Source organism: Lethenteron reissneri, chromosome 31 (genome assembly GCF_015708825.2).
Source record: "Lethenteron reissneri isolate LAM-NWPU_2019-01 chromosome 31, ASM1570882v1, whole genome shotgun sequence".
NCBI classification, from domain to species: domain Eukaryota; kingdom Metazoa; phylum Chordata; class Hyperoartia; order Petromyzontiformes; family Petromyzontidae; genus Lethenteron; species Lethenteron reissneri.
In genome coordinates, this window is record NC_083809.1 from 189,120 (window position 1) to 208,783 (window position 19,664).

The window sequence follows — 19,664 nt, forward strand, 5'->3', positions numbered from 1 at the left end:
TATCAACAACACTGCGTGGCTTTAAAGGGAAAACAAAATGCTGATAACAGACGACGTTTCTAGTCATGGCCCCTTTTCATACAACGCGATAAATGACGCGCTGTGAATTCGCCCTTCGTTTGTTGTTTTAGTTCAGTCGACGAGAGCGGTCACAGCGTGAAAGTCCGATCACTGCTCATTTGGACGTTGGTGGCGAGACTCTTTGCACGCGATATTTGTACCCTCACAGCGACAGCACCATCATCATCATCACCACCACCAGCAGCAGGTCGGCTAATCTCACGATCAACTCAACCAACCTTTTTGCATCTACACAAAGACAAAGATCCCCCGTGTAGCCTTGACGGACTGTCGGGGCAAGGGACGTGAGCGAGCATCGCCAATGAACGCCGACACGGCACACGAAGGGGAGCTTTGGGGTAACCAGCACCACTCCCGGCCGCCTTTGTCTCCCCAGCGGCGATGTTTACACACATCGCACCAGGTAGTCATTTGAGACCGAGTCGACTTAGAGGAGGCCCAGGACCGGTTCGGGTAAATCGTCACCGGTGTTGGTGGCCGTGAGCGGTGAATCGAATTCGGGTCGCCGGGTTCGCAGCGCAGCGCGCTAACCGCGACACTACTGCTCCCCACGAAACAAAGACAAAGATTCCCCGTGTAGCCTTCACAGACTGTTGGGACAAGTGCTGTTCGCGAGCACCTATGAAGGCCGGCACGGCACACAAGGGGGTGTGAGGTGGCCAGCACCACGCCCGGCCGCCTTTGCCTCCCCGGTGACGACGGGTGAGGACGTTTACACACCGCACCAGGTACTAATTTAAGGCTGAGTCGACCTAGGGGAGGCCCGGTTTTAGATCATCGTCACTGGGTGTTTGTCGGTGGCCGCGAGCGGGGAATGGAACTCGGCTCGCCGGGTTGGTAGCGCAACGCGTTAACCGCGACACCACCGCTCCCCACTAAGGGCACAAAGCACATGCAAGCACTGCCAATCGTGATGACGATAACAATCGTTGTGACACCACGCGCGGTGGGACCCTTTGTCTTTGGTGGACTGCGGCGGCTCTCGAACGAGGACGCCGCGAAGCGAGGGCGCCACGCCTCGACTCGAGACCTCTCGGCCCCTCGGCCCCAGCGCGCCTTCGTCATCTTCTGCTCGGGTAAAAGTCGCGCAGCAGCATCTCGGTAAGAAACGATGGGATTTATATATTTTTGTTTTGTGTGTGTGTGTCTTCCCGACCGCTCTTTATCGTCGACTAAAGTAAAATATGGCACACACAGGCGTGTGTGTGTGTGTGTTTGTTTCCCCCGCTCCCCCGCTCCCTCGCTCGCTCTATGCGGTAGTAGTGGTGGTAGTAGTAGATGCGTTCCAAAAAAAAATGGCACACAAATTGAAATCGCATGAGGACTGCTGCCTGCCGAGTAGCGCACACAGTACACACACCGTACACACACAGTACACACACAGTACATGGTACACACACAGTACACACAGTACACACACACAGTACACAGTATACACACAGTACACACACACACCGTACACACACAGTACACACACAGTACACACACAGTACACAGTATACACACAGTACACAGAGTGCACACACAGTACATGGTACACACACAGTATTCACAGCACACACACAGTACACGGTACACACACAGTATACACAGTACACACACAGTACACAATACACACACAGTAGACAGTACACACAGTATACACACACAGTAGAAAACACACAGTACACACACAGTACACACACACAGTACACACACAGTACACACAGTACACAGTACACACGCAGTACACGGTACACAACACAGTACACGGTACACACATACACAGTACACACACACAGAGCACACACAGTACACACAGTACACACATTACACACACACATTACACACACACAGTACACACAGTACACACACAGTACACACAGTACACATGCCAGTCCACTCACGATGTTGCCCCACGCAGACCGCATAGCCGAATGTCGAGCGAATTGAAAGCGCCTCGCTGGGGGGGTAGGAAGTGGGCGACGGCCACGCAGACTGCGCCAAGTCGCGTAAAGCGAAACCCCCGCGTCAAGCGGGTGGGGATCTGTTGCACATTGAGCGCGGTGGGATAATAAGTTCCCATCGCTCATTCGGCTGACGGAATTCACGCTGATGGTGCGGGCAAATTTCCGTCGAGACTTGCCGCTTTATATGTAATATTTTTTTTTAAATTTACTTAAATTTAAATTTTGCAAATTAATTGTGCCTGATATTTATTGAGTTATTCCTCAAACCTTCTGCAGAAATTTTTCTTTTTCTTTTTTAAATAATATATATGAATGTGTGTATACTAGCAACGCACACGCGCATCCTTTGGCCATGGCCGTCCGTCCACCCCTCCCTCCAGACAGCAAAACTTTATTTGTTAAACATATATATAATATAGTATGATTTGTACGTACATATATACGCAACGCACTTGACACGGAGTGGTGAAGTATGGTTAACCCCGCCCCCCCCCCATCCCCCCCCCGTCAACCCCCCCCCCTCCCTCCCATCATCAATGTCCAGCAATAGCGTGTGGTGAGGCAACTTTCATCCAGCAGTGGATAACAAACAGCGATGTCTGCATACGACGGTGATTACAATTAAAACAAATAAAGTTAAACGTTTCATCAATGACTAAAAACGAACACGAGATTTCTAAGTCGTATTTTGGTGCATTTTGCATATTTGCACTTCGAATTGATACTCAGAAGAAAGGATAACGATACAATGCCATTGGTAATTATCAATAACAACAACAACAATAATTATTATTTGAAGTAACATTAAATACACGTAAAATATTTAAAATGTAAAACGAAACCGAATTGATTAATTAGAAAACACGGCATCAGAGGGTAAACGATCGTCCACATATGGGTCATACGAACTATGGGTATTACATTGTAACTCTTAATAATGATAATAACAATACAGTACAAACAATAATAGCTTTTATAATAACACGATCTTAACAATAGTTATATGGGGTTCAAATTACAGCCGACGGTCGACTCAGCAGCCCGTTATCATCATCGTCGTCGTCGTCGCCATCACCAATCATCGTTAACCAGGGGGCGGATAAAACTAGTACCACATCGTGGGAAGTCCAACAGTGGTCGTAATATATGTGGGTAGTCCTGACCTCCCGCCGTCCGGCCATGGGAATGTGGAATTTCCCACGAACCCGTTTCAGGACAAGCAAACAAAATCAACACGGACGAGGTACGAGACGGACCGCTCCCATTGCGCTCGTTACAGCACGCTTCTGCTGACGTCATAATCATCATCGTCACCATCATCATCATCATCGTCGTCTCTCCGACGTCTTATTGGGTCGCGCTGTTCCACATCGTGCCCGACGTTTCGCTCCACGTGCCCGGGATACTTCTTTCATGCAATAGTTTAGTTTCACTTGCTGGATCGTTCATTTGAAATCGTTATTTTGACGTTCGCATTAAAACGGTTTTCGATTTTTTTTTTTGCCGGCAGGGCTCTTATTATTATTTGTACCGGTTTGTATTTCCTTCGTGCGGTTATGGTTCACAAGCGGCGCGTGTTCGTTCCAAGGCGCTTATTCTATTAGGGAACACTTGTGGCACAACGCGGACCGTGTGCACAGTGATAACGTGTAACATGCACCTTTTTAACACGGAACGCACCCCTTATAACGTGGGACGCGCCACTTATAACGCGAACTACTTTTTTGCGCGGCTGAGCGTGATGGTACGACGTTAGTGTCTCTCGCCATGGGAAGACTGCGGGCTGAGTTCATGGCGCCGATGTGATGAATTTCGGGAACAACTCGCTTTTCGCGGTACAGTTCAGGAACGCATCTTCTGCATCAAATTGAGGATTACCGTACTTGGAAGTTTTTATGTTATTATTTTTTGCCGATTAGGCGAGATTATCTCTGCAGTTCTTCACGCGGTTTGAAACCGAAATGAACTCAAATCGATCTTGAAACTCGAACTGAATTGAAGAAGCTTTTCGGGGGTGTGCGGAGCGAAGCGTCGGTCATCGTGCCCCCAAACGACACGCGGGAACGATCCGAGAGCGCGCGCACACGATCGGAGAGAGAGTTGTACAGCAGCGCAACCGCAAACAAAACTTACGCAGTGGCATCATCATCATCATCACCACCATCGTGATTATTAACATCATCGTTAACTCAACGATTCAATCCCTTCAAATAATTTACTGCAGATGGCCCCCCGCGGCCATTATTCAGCCCCCCCCCCCCACATGCCCCCCCCCCCAAAAAAAGCATCTTAGCTTCATTAATCAGTCAGGTACGGAGATCACGTGTTCGGAACGCCGGTGATGAGCGTCGCGCTCGACGCATTACGGGCTTGCGCGCGCGTGCGTGCGCGCGTGTGCGCGTGTGCGCGTGCGCGGTGAGGGGAGCGGTGGCGCAGTGGTCAGCACACTGTCGCTGCGAACGCGGCGAGCCCGAGTTTCCGACTGCCGCTCACGACCAACGAGTGATGTGTCGAATGTTTGGACCCGGTCCTCATGGACGTTTACTCGACCGGAAATTGAGTATCCGGTGCGCGGTGCGCGTATGTGTGTGTGTGTGCGCGTGCACAAAAAAAACACCACCACCGGGGGAGACAGAGGCGGCCGGGCGTTGGCCACTCACCCAACCTCGTGTGCCGTGCCAGCCTTCTTCACGAGGAGCTCGCAAACAGTACTCGCCCCAACAGCAGCAGCCTGTTCAAGAGGCCAGGCGGGCAGCGGGCGGGCGGGCGGGCGAGCGAGGAGGGGAAAAAAATCTTTGTCTTTGTGTATGCATGCGTGCGTTTCACCCGACGCTACATCCTCATCACAGGTGAGTCGTTTTCATCTTGGACACAACCTTCTTTTCTTTGACCCTGCGGTTCTGGAACCAGATGGTGACCTGGCGTTCGGATAAGCTGATGGCGGCCGAAATTTTCCTCCGCTTGTCCTTGGTGATGAACTTGTTGGCGGCGTACTCCCGCTCGAGCTCCTTCAGCTGCACCTTGGTGTAGGGGACTCTCTTCTTGCGGCCCCGGCGGAAGAGGCTCATCTCGTGCGGAGGTTGCGAGCCGTCTGCGAGAGGGCAACGCACGCACGCGCGCGCACGGAGACACGCGCACGGAGACACACGCGCACACACACACAAAAACACATATCCCCCGGGTAGCCTTAACCAGACTGTTGGGGCAAGTGCCGTTGGCGAGCAGCTACAAGAGGCCGCGAACGGCACACGAGGGGGTGGGGTGGCCAGCACCACACCCGGCCGCCTTTGTCTCCCCAGTGGCGATGTTTACAACACCGCACCAGGTACTCGTTTGAGGCTTAGTCGACCTAGCGGAGGCCCAGGACCTGTTCAGATATTCGCCACCGATGTTGGCCGTGAGCGGGTAAGCGAACTCGGGATGCCGGGTTCGTAGCGCGGTGCTCTAACCACGACACTACCGCTCCCCACACACGCACACACACACAAACGCGCACCCACATCGCTCTGCATGTTGCACGTTCAGAAATCATAACGAGACAAAGATCCTCCCCCGGGTGTAGCCTCCAAGCAGAACTGTTGCGGCAAGTGCTGTTACACACGAAGGGGAGTGGGTGGCCAACACCACGCCCGGACGCCGGGCCGCCTTTGTCTCCCCGGTGCTCATTTAAAGGCCGAGTCGACCCAAGGGGAGGCGGCCCGTGGCCGGTTATAGAATGTCCGTCACTGATGTTGGCCGCGAGAGCGAATTGAACTCGGGTCTACCCCGTTGCCCTAACAACAAAGACAAAGATGCCCCGTGTAGCCTTCACAGACTGTTGGGGCAAGTGCTGTGAGCGAGCGGCACCTTTGAAGGCCGGCACGGCACACGATGTGGGTGGCTAGCCAACACCACGCCCGGCCGCCTTTGTCTCCCCAGTGGCGATCTTTACAACACCTTACCAGGTGCTCATTTGAGGCTGAGTCGATCTAGGGGAGGCCCATGGCCGGTTCAGATAATAATCGTCACCGGTGTTGGCCGTGAGTGGATTCTAAGCGCAGTGCGCTGACGATTGCATTCCCGCTCCCCTCCCCCACATCAATCACGTGCGCGCGCTCACACGCGAGCGCATTAGACATGCCAAGATGCAATCGGTCGATCGATTCGAATCAATGATGATACACGAGCTGAGTGCTGATAATTGCGCAGGTGAACATTGATTATTTGAAATTCGAAAAAAGATGATTAATCGAACCGCGAGGTGGCCGAGCAGGAGAGCGAGTGGCTCTCGCTATCACGACGAGGGAAAGTCCCGAGTCCAAGGCATCGACTCAGCCCATCATCCCTCGTGGGTCGTTAAAACGAGTAACCACTCTGTGGAGACGTCAACAGCGGTTGGCCTACGGGTAGACTCGCCTCCCGCCCCCCACATCCACCCCGCCATAGCAATGTGGAATTTCCACCACTGACTCGAGATGAGTACCAATGCACATTCACTGATCATTCGCGCTGCGACTCGTTTCTAATAATGATATCATTGCAATGTTTACGACAAACGTCGCGCGAGACGTTCCATTCAATCTGTCCAAATTGAGTAAAAATTAAAACAACACAAGCGGAGAAAAAACTGTACATGAAGAATGAATTATTCAATGAAATTGTGACCATGAATCGTGGAAATCAATGTGGGCCGAATCCATATTGTAAGAATCGATAGGTGCCCCACTTATATAGATAGGACAAAGATCCCCCGTATAGCCTTAACATACTGTTGGGGACAAGTGCTGTTAGCTAGCACCTATGAAGACAGGCACGGCACACGAGGGGGTGGCCAGAACCAGGCCCGGCCGCCTTTGTCTCCTTAGTGGCGATGTTTACAACACCTTACCAGATACTTATTTGAGGCTGAGCTGACTTAGGGGAGGCCCGGAGACCGGTTCAGATAATCGTCACCGCTTTTGGCCGTGAGCGGGAATCGAACCTGGGTAGCCAGGTTCGTAGTGCAGCGCGCTGACCGCTACACCACCGCTCCCCACACTCACACACATCCACACACACTCACAACCACGCAGACACACACACACATCCACACACACATCCACACACATCCACACACACACATCCACACACACACATCCACACACACATCCACACACACTCACATCCACACATCCACACACAGTCACAACCACGCAGACACACACACATCGACACACACATCCACACACACATCCACATCCACACACACACATCCACACACACACATCCACACACACACACCCACACACACATCCACACACACGCACACTCACAACCACAACCACGCACACTCACAACCACAACCACGCACACTCACAACCACGCACACTCACAACGCAACAAAGACAACGGACCCCCACATGTAGCCATGCCGACTTTGTTGTGGGGCGGGCAGGTGCTGTCATGAGCGAGCACCTCCGATGGAGGCGGAGTCATGTACACTCCACGTAACCGTGTGCGAGTGACGTAAATCCTCACGATGTTCTAGAACAACGGGGGGTTTGGCAACGAATATTTTTTTTTGCAAGAGTAAATTTTTTTTTAATTCGGTAAAACTAAAAAAACTAAAATCGTTAACATATCAACAGCCGCGACGCGTGCGGTGGGACACGGAGACGGTGGCGATGACGATCGCTCGTGTCGCGATCTGCTATTATTTCTACCTGCGTGACTTTACCGACAGAACCAACGAGAATATGGATTCCTGCAGTCACGAAAACTTCAGATCGAGACGGGCATGGCGGTCGCGCGAGCCCACGCCGCAGCTCTTGAAGGCAGAGGTCGCAAACGGATTTTGATTCCTTACCCGTACCCGTACCCGGCCGCACCAGGGTCGCAAACAGGTACCCGTACCCATACCCGGCCGTACCCGTACCCTACCCGGGTGTCGGGTACCCGATTGCGACCTCTGGGATGAAGCCATGTTGCAGGCGCGGTTGGATTGATTCTAGCAACTTGAATTGTGAGAAGAGACAAGACGTTGGGAAATGAGTGACAAACGGTTACTCACCAGTGACTCACGGTCTACCCGTACCCGGCCGCACCAGGGTCGCAAACGGGTACCCGTACCAGGCCGGGTACGGGTATCCGGGTATCGGGTAGGGTACGGGTATCGGGTACCCGGTTGCGACCTCTGCTTGAAGGAGACAAACGCCGTCTCGTAGCCGCAGTTGCCCCACCGCTTCCTGCTCTGGGTGCTCTGGAGGCAGCGAAGCGTTGCCTTGGCACGCGGTGCGTACGACTGACGGCCGTGTGTGGATGTGTGGATGTGTGCATGTTGAACTTCTCTCGCACGGTACGTAGCCAAGCCGTGGTCATCGGACGGCGAGCGAGTGATGTGAATTCTAGCGATGATCTTAGAAGGGCTACAGAGAGCTGGACATTCTGCACGGTTATAGCCCCGATTCTGTGCTTTGTAATCCTATAGAACGATCTGACAACAACATCAACAACGTCAACAACAACAACGGAGTGCGTTTTTTGGCGTCATCTGGTCCAACCCATGTGAGACTAGGCTCTAAGGAAAGCTGTCTCGGGTGTGGACCAATCAACTTCAAGGACAGTGCATACATTATCAGAGTTATGTTTTTTGTTTGCATTATGGCTGCAGGTATTGTGGTCTATGCAAACATGACTCCTTGTAAAAAAAGGTGTCAGTTTTGTTGCCAGATAGAAGGGTAAAAAAACAATTATCAACAACAACGGAGGTGTTTAGAATGTTGGGGGTCGCTAAAGCGGAGGTCGCCGATTTGGTTTCACTCACGGACTGGGGGGGGGGGGCAGCCTCACTCAGCCTGGAGCTCCCCCAGCGCTGCTCCGAGTCTCAACACTCACGCGGGATACGAGACCCGCCAGCATCATCAGCAGCAGTAGTAGTGGTGGACCGAGTAATTCGCCTTCTCCCGTGGAGTGTGACGCTGAAGCCGCGAGCAAGCGGAGAGTGACGGTGCTGTTCGTTGCTGGCCCCTCGACGTTTTTTGGGGCCGTTGGGCCTGTGCTCAAGAACTGTTCACTCCCGAGTTACGCTCGTACACATACACATTGTGTATACACTCGTACACAGTCGTGCACACATTGTGTATACACTCGTATACACAACGCTCGTATACACAACGCTCGTATACACACTCATATCTACACGCGCCCATGCGTATACAGTACTCGTATATTGTAAACAAAGACAAAGATCATCCGTGTAGCCTAACACAGTCTGTTAGGGCAAGTGCGACGAGCACGCACCGATGAAGGCCGGCACGAGGGATCTTCGTACGTGTTCACATGGATACCATTGTACATATGAGCGGTGGCGCAGTGATTAGCGCACCACGCTGGGAGTTCTATTTGCCGAACGCGGCTCACATCGCTTCGCCTTGTCCTGGAACTCTCCCCGAACATTCAGCAACAAAGACAAAGACCCCCCGTGTAGCCTGCAACAGAGTGTTGGGGCAAGTGCTGTTAGCGAGGACCTCTGAAGGCCGGCACGGCACACGAAGGGGTGGGTGGCCAGCACCACGCGCGGCCGCCGTTGTCTCCCTAGTGGCGACGATTACACACCGCACCAGGCACTCATTTGAGGCCGAGTTGACCTAAGAGAGGCCCAGGACCGGTTCAGATACACACGCACACAGACACGCACTCACACGTTTCACAACATTATTCGTTCGCTCGCAGCAACATGCCCGCACATTGTTTGTATTTTACACGTGTGTACGTTCGCGTTGTTTCAACATACAGTATTGCTGTGTATGAAACATGTCTTGAAAATGTTGAGTTTGTTGTCCTTCCCCCGCTACGTACGTTACCCAAAAAATTCAACATGAACTAAAGCTAAACATTTGTATTTTTATTTTACCAGGTAAGGCCCACTGAGCTATTGAGATCTTTTTCAGAAGCGACCTGGCCACAAATGATAGCTCAACGAAGTGGCTTATCATCACATGGACATTCATAGCAGCCAAATACTCCAAACGCGTGTTTCTAAATGTGGATGGAAAAACCGAAGGACCCGGAGAAAAATCCACGCGACCACGGAGAGAGAGAGAGACACGCAAACTTCAAATACACAGCAGGAGTCAGGGTAGGGATCGAACCCACGACCTCCTGTACACCAGGCGAGGTAGTTAACATCTCGCTACCCTGGCGTCCATACAAACAAACATACATACGTTTCGCACGAAAATAGCTCTTCAGGGAAGACACGGAGTGGTTTTGCCTGCATTTGGATTCATCAGCAATCCTTGCCGAACTACAAACTCTGGGAAATCATTGCCAGAGATGTATATGTGTAAGAACAGACGGCGTCTAAGCCAAGTATTATATTCTTCCCCGTGCGTGCAATAACGACTGTTTATTACATGTGTTGAAGAAACCACGATTACGTGTTAATTATAATACTCGGCAATAATACAGGATGATCCATTTATAGATGCCTTACTGAAATGGGGGGTGGTGGGGGGCGGTGGTGGGGGGGGGGGGTAGCCGAGCCCCCATATTGCTACTCTGTAACAGCCTCTCCTCCCTCCACTGCTCCCACCGATCCCAATGCACTCGCTCACATCGAGAGCACGGAGCTTGCGGCCTTGCAGGATCGTAGAGCCCGTGACGTTATTCGCGTGCAATGGTGTCTCTTGAAATTTGAGATTGTTTTGTTGTTGTTGTTTCGATTTAAAGCTTTCGTGACTGCAGGGATTCATCTTCTTGGTTCTTTCGGTAAAGTCGCGTAGAATGGAAATAATAAAATAATAGAAATAAGACATAATAAAATAATTCTCACGACGTTTCGGCCGCAAGCAAGCAGCCGTCCTCAGGTGGAGGACGGCTGCTCTCAGGTGGAGAACAGACCTGTTCTTCACCTGAGGACGGCTGCTTGCGTTGTGGCCGAAACGTCGTGAGAATTATTTTATTATGTTTTATTTTTATTATTTGATTATTTCCATTCTACGTGACTTTACCGAAAGAACCAAGAAGAGGTTGTTGTTGTTGTTGTTTAACCCGAATTCGACAAACGTCGCCTCTTCTTGCTATTTTGGGTTTTTTTCTGCCCAAAACAACAACCCAGTTGCCAACGTTCAACAACCGAGCGGCTCATGTGCGTCACGTGCCACTGTGCGTCACCCACCTCGCGTGTGCCGTGCCAACGGCCTTCACGTATGCTCGCTGACAACACGTGCTCCCCAACAGTCCGTCACAGGCTACACACGGGGGGGGGGGATCTGACGTCTTCGTGAGTAGGGAGTGCAGGACTGTCTGAACCGGTCCCGGGCCTCCCCTAGGAAGACTCGGCCTCAAATGTGTAGCTGGTGCGGTGTGTAAACATCGCCACTGTGGAGGCGAAGACGGCCACCCACCCCTTCCGTGTGCCGTGCCGACCTTCGTTGATGCTTGCTCGCTAACAGCACTTGCCCCTACAGTCTGTTAAGGCTATCGAGGGCATCTTTGTGTGTTTGTATGATGAGCGGAGGTGTAATGGTTAGCGCACCGCGCAACGAAATCGGCGACTCGAGTTCGATTCCCGCTCTCGACTGGACCTGGACCTCGTCTCGGTCGACTCAACCTTAAATGATTAGCATCGATGGGCGTGGTGCTGACAACCCACCCACCCCTGCATAGATTCTCGCTAACAGCACTTGCCCCTACAAGCCTGGTAAAGGCTATACGGGGGGCCTTTAGGTATATATGAATGTAAGTACATGTGCCAGGGCAATGAGAAAGTATTGAATACACAAACACATCATCATCATTCATCTGTCTCACACAATGTATGATGTCTTACATCGGACCTTTCAATAATATATACCTCCAAGCGAAATGCAAACCGCTTCAAATTCAACGTGTAAATTCGTCGTATTACACTATAGACGGATCAAGCGCACGTTATAACATGCGTAGAAACACGTACGTTTATATAAATACATGTGTTCCATACAAATGTATATCTATATATAGCCAACTAGCAAGCCCTCCGTTCGTATCTCTCAACCTGGCAGCCAGGGTCCATTTAACTCAAGGGCGCCACGGTGGCTGGGAGATGTTAACTACCTCGCCTGGTTTACAGGAGGTCGTGGGTTCGATCCCGACCCTGACGCCTGTTGCTGTATATTTGGAGTTTGCACGTCTGTGAGATATCTTTTATAGAGAGGTCACGTCTGAGAAAGAACTACGCAGCTCAATTGGCCTCCATACCTGGTAAAAAAAAAAATAAAAAAGTTGTTTATACAGTTTAAGTAAACGGACACGAGGGTAGGTGTTCGTTCATCCAGCAGTGGATTGACCAAGGACTGCGAATAATTATTAAAAACACGTAAACTACAACGTCACGTCCTCGCAAGTTGTGCGCAGCGCACGCATATACACAATCGTTCGTGCCTGTACACGATTCAGTGAGTTGACATGTGTATTCCTATATTTTCATTAATAGTTTAATGATTATAACGGTATCGTTGTCAAACCAATTGCTGGATGAGGCCATCCCTTCCCATGCCATATCGGTCACAGGGGTTGTCTGACCATACTTCACCAAGCTGGTCGGTGAATGTTCAAGTCTCGTTCAGATCTCCATCCCTTTGCCACGGATTTTGGGCTGTGGTCGACATCTCGAACGCGAGTAGCCCCGGGGTGACAAATCGTGCAATTGCGCTCACCGCTGTGCCACCGCTCTCCAAACGTAATGCATTTGCGGTATGGCACGTGAGACACGTGGACAGGACGTGGCCGCGAATAAGTGACTTTCGTGAATTCTGATGTTCTGGATGGGTTAACGTGGAAAAAACAAAGACGGCGTTCGGAAGGGATTACATTGAGAGAGAGAGAGAGTAATAGTACGAGAAAGCAGCAAGATTGTGAACGTGAAGGAATGCGCATACTTGGGAAGTCTCCTGGCATGGGACAACGACTGCACGGACGACAAGAGCGTTGGATCGCAAAGGCGGTATTCATCAGCATCTGGAGAAGCAGGCACATCAGCTAAAAAAAAACTGAACATCTTAAGAACAACGTGAATGTTTCAGTTCAGCCAGCTTCGTGTTCCCGCGAGACTTGGACATCGGAAGAAAGAAAAAAACTGACAGAGATAAGATATTGGGCATTCGAAATGGACTGCTATAGAAGGGGACTGCATCTCAACTGGACCGGCGTAGAAGTGAGAAAATTGTGCGTTGAAAAAGACAACCTGTTGACGCAGGCAGTGATGAGAAGGAAACCGGGCACGATTTGAAAACACACACACACAGACATCTGTAGGATTGGCAACAACAGGAACATTAAAACGCGTTGTTGTTGGTTTAGAAAAATGGAAGGAACCGGAAAAGAGAGAAAGACCGCAGCGCGGAGAATTGCCGTGACGATGTCGACATCGCAATCGATCGGTGCCAGAAAGATGTGGCCACCACTTCGAGCACATTCGGCACTCCAAGACGGAGGGGAGTGGAAAAAACAAATGACGAGATGTGGCAACGGACACCCCCACGGGGCTATCTGCCCCGTGGATCGTGACAACGACTGCGCCGACGACGAACAAACAGAAGGGGCCGTGTTGCAGTTTTTACAATGGAGCATTTTTCTCCCAACCCGGCACTCTGTTTAACGATGCATTGGTACAAACCCTCCACCGTGCAGCGACGTCCACCCGTAACCGGTTCGCGGTCGACACCGCGCTCTGAGCGTGGCGGCACGAGCAACGTGCTAGAATCTCCCGGCACCACCCCTCTACGATATCCCCCGTAACCAGCTCGTCCTACACGGACCCGAAAGTGTCGAGGGACGGCCAAAGAACCAGAGAACCACCGTGACACAAGCGACGTGGCGCGTTAAACTCGCGCATAACCGTACGCACAATTGTAAACAAAGAGAAGAGCGCATACTTCTAGATTTGAAGCTTTCGTGACTGCAAGCATTCATATTCTTAGGTTTTTTCGGTAAAGTCACGTAGGTAAAAAAAATGTATAAAAGTAAAATAAAAATTTTAAAAAATCACGACGTTTCGAAGGCAACACAAGCTTCCGTCTTCAGGTGGAACCGTCACAGCACGATAGCTGTATCAAGTGATACAGCTATCACTTTTTTACTTTTTTACCTACGTGACTTTACCGAAAAAACCTAAGAATGAGAGCGCATACGTTAAGAGGCGCATTGATACAGCCTGCGAGCACTTTTAGGAGCGGTCGGATACCCATGATAATAATAGTATCGCCAGCATCTCTGTTAAGCTCTTTGCCTTCGTGTCCGTGCGTGTCGATATGCACGTGCTTGTGCGCGTGTGCATCAATATGCAGACAAAGACAAAGATAAACCGTATAGCCTTGCAGATTTTTGGAGAGCAAGTGCTAATCGCGATGACCTACAAAGTAGGCCGGCACGACACACGGAGGGGTGGGTGGCCCGCACCACGCCCGGACGCCTTTGTCTCCCTCGTCGCGATGTTTACACACACACCACCAGGTACTAATTTGAGGCCGAGTCGACCTAGGGGAGTCCCTGGACCGGTTCAAAGATTCGCCACTGTTACTGGCCGTGAGCGGGGAATCGAACTCGCGTGGCTGGTTTTCGTCGCGAAGTGCGCTAAGCATTGCGCCACCGCTCCCCACAGACAAAGTCAAGCACACACACACCAAAGACACCCCCCACCCCCCTCGTGTGTAGCTTATCACCGGCATGTTAGCGAGCGCCTATTAAGGTGCGGACATGGCGCATGAGGGGTGCTTGCGCGGCCACGCCTCGGTTATCTTTAGTCTCCTCCCCCGCTGGAGGTCACGGTGCTAATGCCGAGTCGACCCAGGGGAAGACCCAGGCCCGCTTATAAACAACAACAACAACACACATCACTCGGCACCGACGTCAAACGTGACTGCGAATCAAACTGAAGCGGGTCAGATCGGTGAGCGCCGCACGCAGTTTTCAGTTTCATTTATTATTAGGTATATAACCCCGTGAGCCATGCGGGCTTCTGACTCGGGTGCATTCGCAACTAAACAAAAACACGAACAGAACACATCTTGAAGTGACTACGCGCAACAGAAAAATCCAGGAAAAAGACGGCAAAGTCTTCCAGAAAAAAATCACCGCAGTGCATTTGAAGAGCGACGAACAGAGCGTCCACGATGGTGCGGTGCGAACCACTGCTCGTGCCCATCTCCCCCCAAGCTCCCCCAAGCTTCTCCGCACCCTCCCCACTCGCAGCGCAATGGATAATAGCGACCAAGCAGAGCGATAACCACGTGATGTAAGCGTGTGTCTCTCTCTCTCTGCCCCGTGGAAGCACAGCAAGGGCAGGTGCGCTAAGGGAGCAACGGTGCAATGAAGAAGGGCCATTGCCCGAAACGTCGCCTATTTATCTATATTATTTCTCTCTGTTATTGACGAACGTACCGAGTTGTTGTTGTTGTAATCAATAGGCATCTCATAATATGATCGTCCGTATGTCCGTGCGTCCGTCCATGCATCCAGCCAGCAAAACTTGTTTTTAAAAATAATCGAGAATGCGACTATCTATGCGTACCTCGTGCCGATATATATAGGGCACGGTAGTCGGCATAGGCCGATTTACACGGGATGGTAAATCGATAGGAAACGATTATAGCGTTCAGCAGTTCGCGCATCCCGATGGCTCGCTCTTAATAATATAATCGAACATCGACAGGAACCCAGCGATGCACCACGTTCACCGGTAATGTATAATTGGCGACGTTTCGGTCGGTTGCCCTCATGTCACGTGCAGTTTATGGAGAGACAGTGTGGATGGATAAGAGCGGAGGGGGGGGTTTATAATGAGAATTGATTTTTGAAACGTGTTTTCCAATGACCGTGAGTTTGCAAATAGGAATAGTTACCCATAATACAGTTTTTTTGGGGGTTAGATCGCGTAAATATATAAATGTGTCGTTCAACCCGCCACCACCCAACAGCAAATTCGTAAGGTTTGTCACGTAAACAAAACGTGCCAATTCGTTACGAGTACAGCACACCGGTGGTGTGTTGGAGAGCAAAGCCACAACATTTAACAGGAATAGTTACACTAAAGTTCCTAGCCAACCCACTTATGGCTGCAAGTTTGGTCGGTACATGTTATGTATGTAAATTTGAATCACAGTTCCTATGATTACTGTTGTTACATTGTTTTTTTTCGCTTTATTTTGGTGATTTCGAAAACATATGGTTAAGCCATGTTTCTTGCGGAAGTGCGGAGTTGGCCTGATAACTTTAATCTAAATTGTCTTATGGTTGTTTTTGTTTGACTTGCATCACACTGGGATTTTTGCACGCAGCGTTGTAATACGGTGGGGGGTTTTTTTCTGGAAGATTTGCTGGTTTTTCCCAGGATGTTTCTGTTGCGCGTCGTCGCTTTAAGATGTTTCTCTGTTCATGTTTTTGTTTGTTGCGGTTGCACCCGACTCAAGAGCCGCATGGCTCACAGGGCTAATAAATGAGACTTTTAATTTAGATCATACAAAATCATTACTACAAAACAAACTAATTTGAATTTAAAGTTTGTAATTAGGAATCGTGACACTAATAGTGGCTATGGGGTACCAGTCAACCCACTTAAACCATCTAAAATCATTACTATGAAACAAACTAATTTGAATTTAAAGTTTGTAATTAGCAATCGTGACACTAATAGTGGCTATCGGGTTCCAAACAACCCACTTAAATAATCTAAAATCATTACTACTAAACAAACTCATTTGAATTATAAGTTTGTAATTAGCAATCGTGACACTAATAGTGGCTATCGGGTTCCAAACAACCCACTTAAATAATCTAAAATCATTACTACTAAACAAACTCATTTGAATTTAAAGTTACATTACTATTTTTTTTATTCACGAGTGTGTTGAGTTTGTTGTTCGTATGAATTGTGCACCACTGCCAACGCAGCAGCTTCACCAGATAATGTATCCGATCCACCGGTAATTTTACGATGTGTGTGTGTGTATATATAGACATCGCGTGACCATGCAAATAGAGAGACAGGCAACCAACCAACACGGGGTGGGGGGGGGGGGTGTACAATCTAAACGAAACGGGACAACAACTGGTCAGATACTATAAAAAACGAGTCGAGTCAGAGCCGTCCCCCGTAGGGTAAGCCGGCAAATCGGGGCGATCGCCCTGGGCCCCGCGATTTGTTGAGGGGGGGGGGGGACCCGCGCGCTTCGACATCAAAGGTGGCAGATGCCAAACTTCCTGTTTAGTTTGAAGGCGTCATGAGCGCGGGGGGTGGGCCCCCCTATGGACGGCCCTGAGTACAGGATTTAGAAAATGAAACCACCCATCGTTTTTTTTTCTTCTTGGTTCTTTCGGTAAAGTCACGTAGAAGGGAAATAATAAAATAATAAAAATAAAACAGCGTTTTTCCGACAGACTTGTTCTTCACCTGAGGACGGCTGCTTGCGTTCTGGCCGAAACGTCGTGAGAATTATTTTATCATGTTTTATTTGTATTATTTTATTATTTCCCTTCTACGTGACTTTACCGAAAGAACCAAGAAGATGAATCCCTGCAGTCACGAAAGCTTTAAATCGAAATTCACCCATCGGTTATTGATTCTAATATCGATGTATCTATTCATCGCTTTCAGACAAAAAGGGCTGACACACCGAGTTCAGAAGAGAAACTGCGAACAATGCAGAACTATCCATAGTAGACGGTATTTTTATTTGGGGGGGGTTGTCACGTAAACAGAACGTGGCCTGTGCAGAACTTTTAACAGTGAAACAGAACATTGTGGACGAATGCAACACGAGACAATACCAATGACATGGTACGGTTTCAAACAGACAGATACAAAACAGATGATACAGTGAACAGTAAACCACGCAGTCTCAACGATACGATGCAAAAAAAAACTATTGCTTCCGTGAATTCATCGTGAAAAATAATCGTATTAACAGGCGAACACAAACCCATCCTCCCACTCAGCCCACCACCCACCCACTCAGTCACCCACTTAGTCACTCAATCACTTATTCACTCACCCATTCACTCGCCCATTCACCCACCCACTCAGTCACTCACTCACCACACTGCAGGTCATAACACTGCTCCCTCGTACTTGTTCACCTTGGAAATCCGTCCACACCATCATAATCACCATCGCCACCATCGCCACCATCGCCACCACCATCGTCATCTTCGTATTTCCCCCCCCCCCCCCCCAATCGTTTCGGCCTAGCGGATAGCGCCTTTGCCGCGTCTTGTTGCGGGGGGGGGGGGGTCACGGTTCAAATCCAGCGGCCGCCCCGATTAATCCTGCGCGGATATTACAGTAACCATGACAACACTGCGCACCGCCGTCTGCGTCACAGTGGACGTTAACGATTCCGTGACGTCAGGCATAAGAGCAGGAAGTTGTGTGCCCGCGTCGGGGTCCACATTTTCAAATTTCGAAGAATCACGCCAAAAAAAATCCTCAATTGCGATCAAAGACAAAGATCCCCCAGACGGTTGGGGCAAGTGCTGTTAGCGAGTAGCCACCTATGAAGGCCGGCACTGTGGCACACGTGGTGGTTACAAAGACAAAGATCCCCCGTGTAGACTTTAACAAGACTGTCGGGCAAGTGCTGTTAGCGAGTAGCCACCTATGATGGCCGGCACGGCGCACGAGGGGGTGGGTGGCCAGCGCCACGCCCGGCCGCCTTTGTCTCCCTCAGTGGCGATGTTTTCCTACACACACCGCAGAACCAGGTACTCATTTGAGGCTGAGTCGACCATGGGGAGGCCCAGGACCGGTTAAAATATTTTCCACTTGATACTGCTCGGGGATGCTGCGCCAACGCTCCCCACAAAAAGCCAAAGGTCCCCCCGTGTAGCCTCTTAACAGACCGTTGTGGCAAATGCTGTTAGCGAGTAGCAGCTATGAAGTCCAGGCGCGGCCGTCTTTATCTCCCCAGTGGCGATGTTTACACATTTCGCACCGGGTACTCATTCGAGGCCGAGTCCACCGAGGGGGGGGGGGAGGCCCAGGACCGGTTCGGATAATCGTCACCGTTGTTGGCCGTGAGCGGGAATCGAACTTGGGTCGTGGCCAGGGGGCTGGGTCACGTGATGCCGCACAGGGACAGCTGCCACTGGGGGTGCCCTAGGCGAGATTACACAGCAGCAATCATCGCCCCCCCCCCCCAACCCGCTCTGCCCCCTACAGGCAGACGAATGCACCCAGGTCACTGTTCTGGTCGTGGGAGTTCAGCCATCTGGTAACACAAATCAGCACCTCCAATGAGCACGTTTGGCTACGTACGGTGCGAAAGAAGTTCAACGTGCATACGTACGATCGCATTCACTCTCTCCTGTTTTCTCACCGCCTGTCCCAGGACATCTCACTCTGCCTCCCCGTGATGAATCTCCTTCATGTTCTCTGTTGTGTACCCAGCTGCCATCCGTAAACACATTCACGTCGTGAATACAAAGTCAAACTACGTCAACTTGATCACTTCCGAAGCGCTTGCTCTTGTTGCAAACAAAACGACACAAAACACCTCTTATCTCTTACGATTTTTATCGTGCTGTTTGTTCCTGGCCGTTTTGGCCCTCGGTGTCTGGCGACTGTTGTTTGCCGGCGAAGATAAATTCGACAATTGATTTTACGAATTCGTTTTCGTTTTTGTTTAAGTCTTCATTTCC

The 19,664-nt window shown here is 50.3% G+C and overlaps 1 protein-coding gene across 1 annotated transcript in view; it reads right to left on the bottom strand.

The window, feature by feature from the left end:
• Positions 1 to 4,362: 4,362 nt before the first annotated feature.
• Positions 4,363 to 19,664, bottom strand: part of LOC133349831 (homeobox protein Hox-A13a-like) — a 34,110-nt gene continuing 18,808 nt past the window's right edge. The window contains exon 3 of the mRNA XM_061563635.1: positions 4,363 to 5,121. Coding sequence (XP_061419619.1) covers positions 4,874 to 5,121 — 248 coding nt within the window. The 3' untranslated portion in view covers positions 4,363 to 4,873. The remainder of the gene's footprint in view (positions 5,122 to 19,664) is intronic.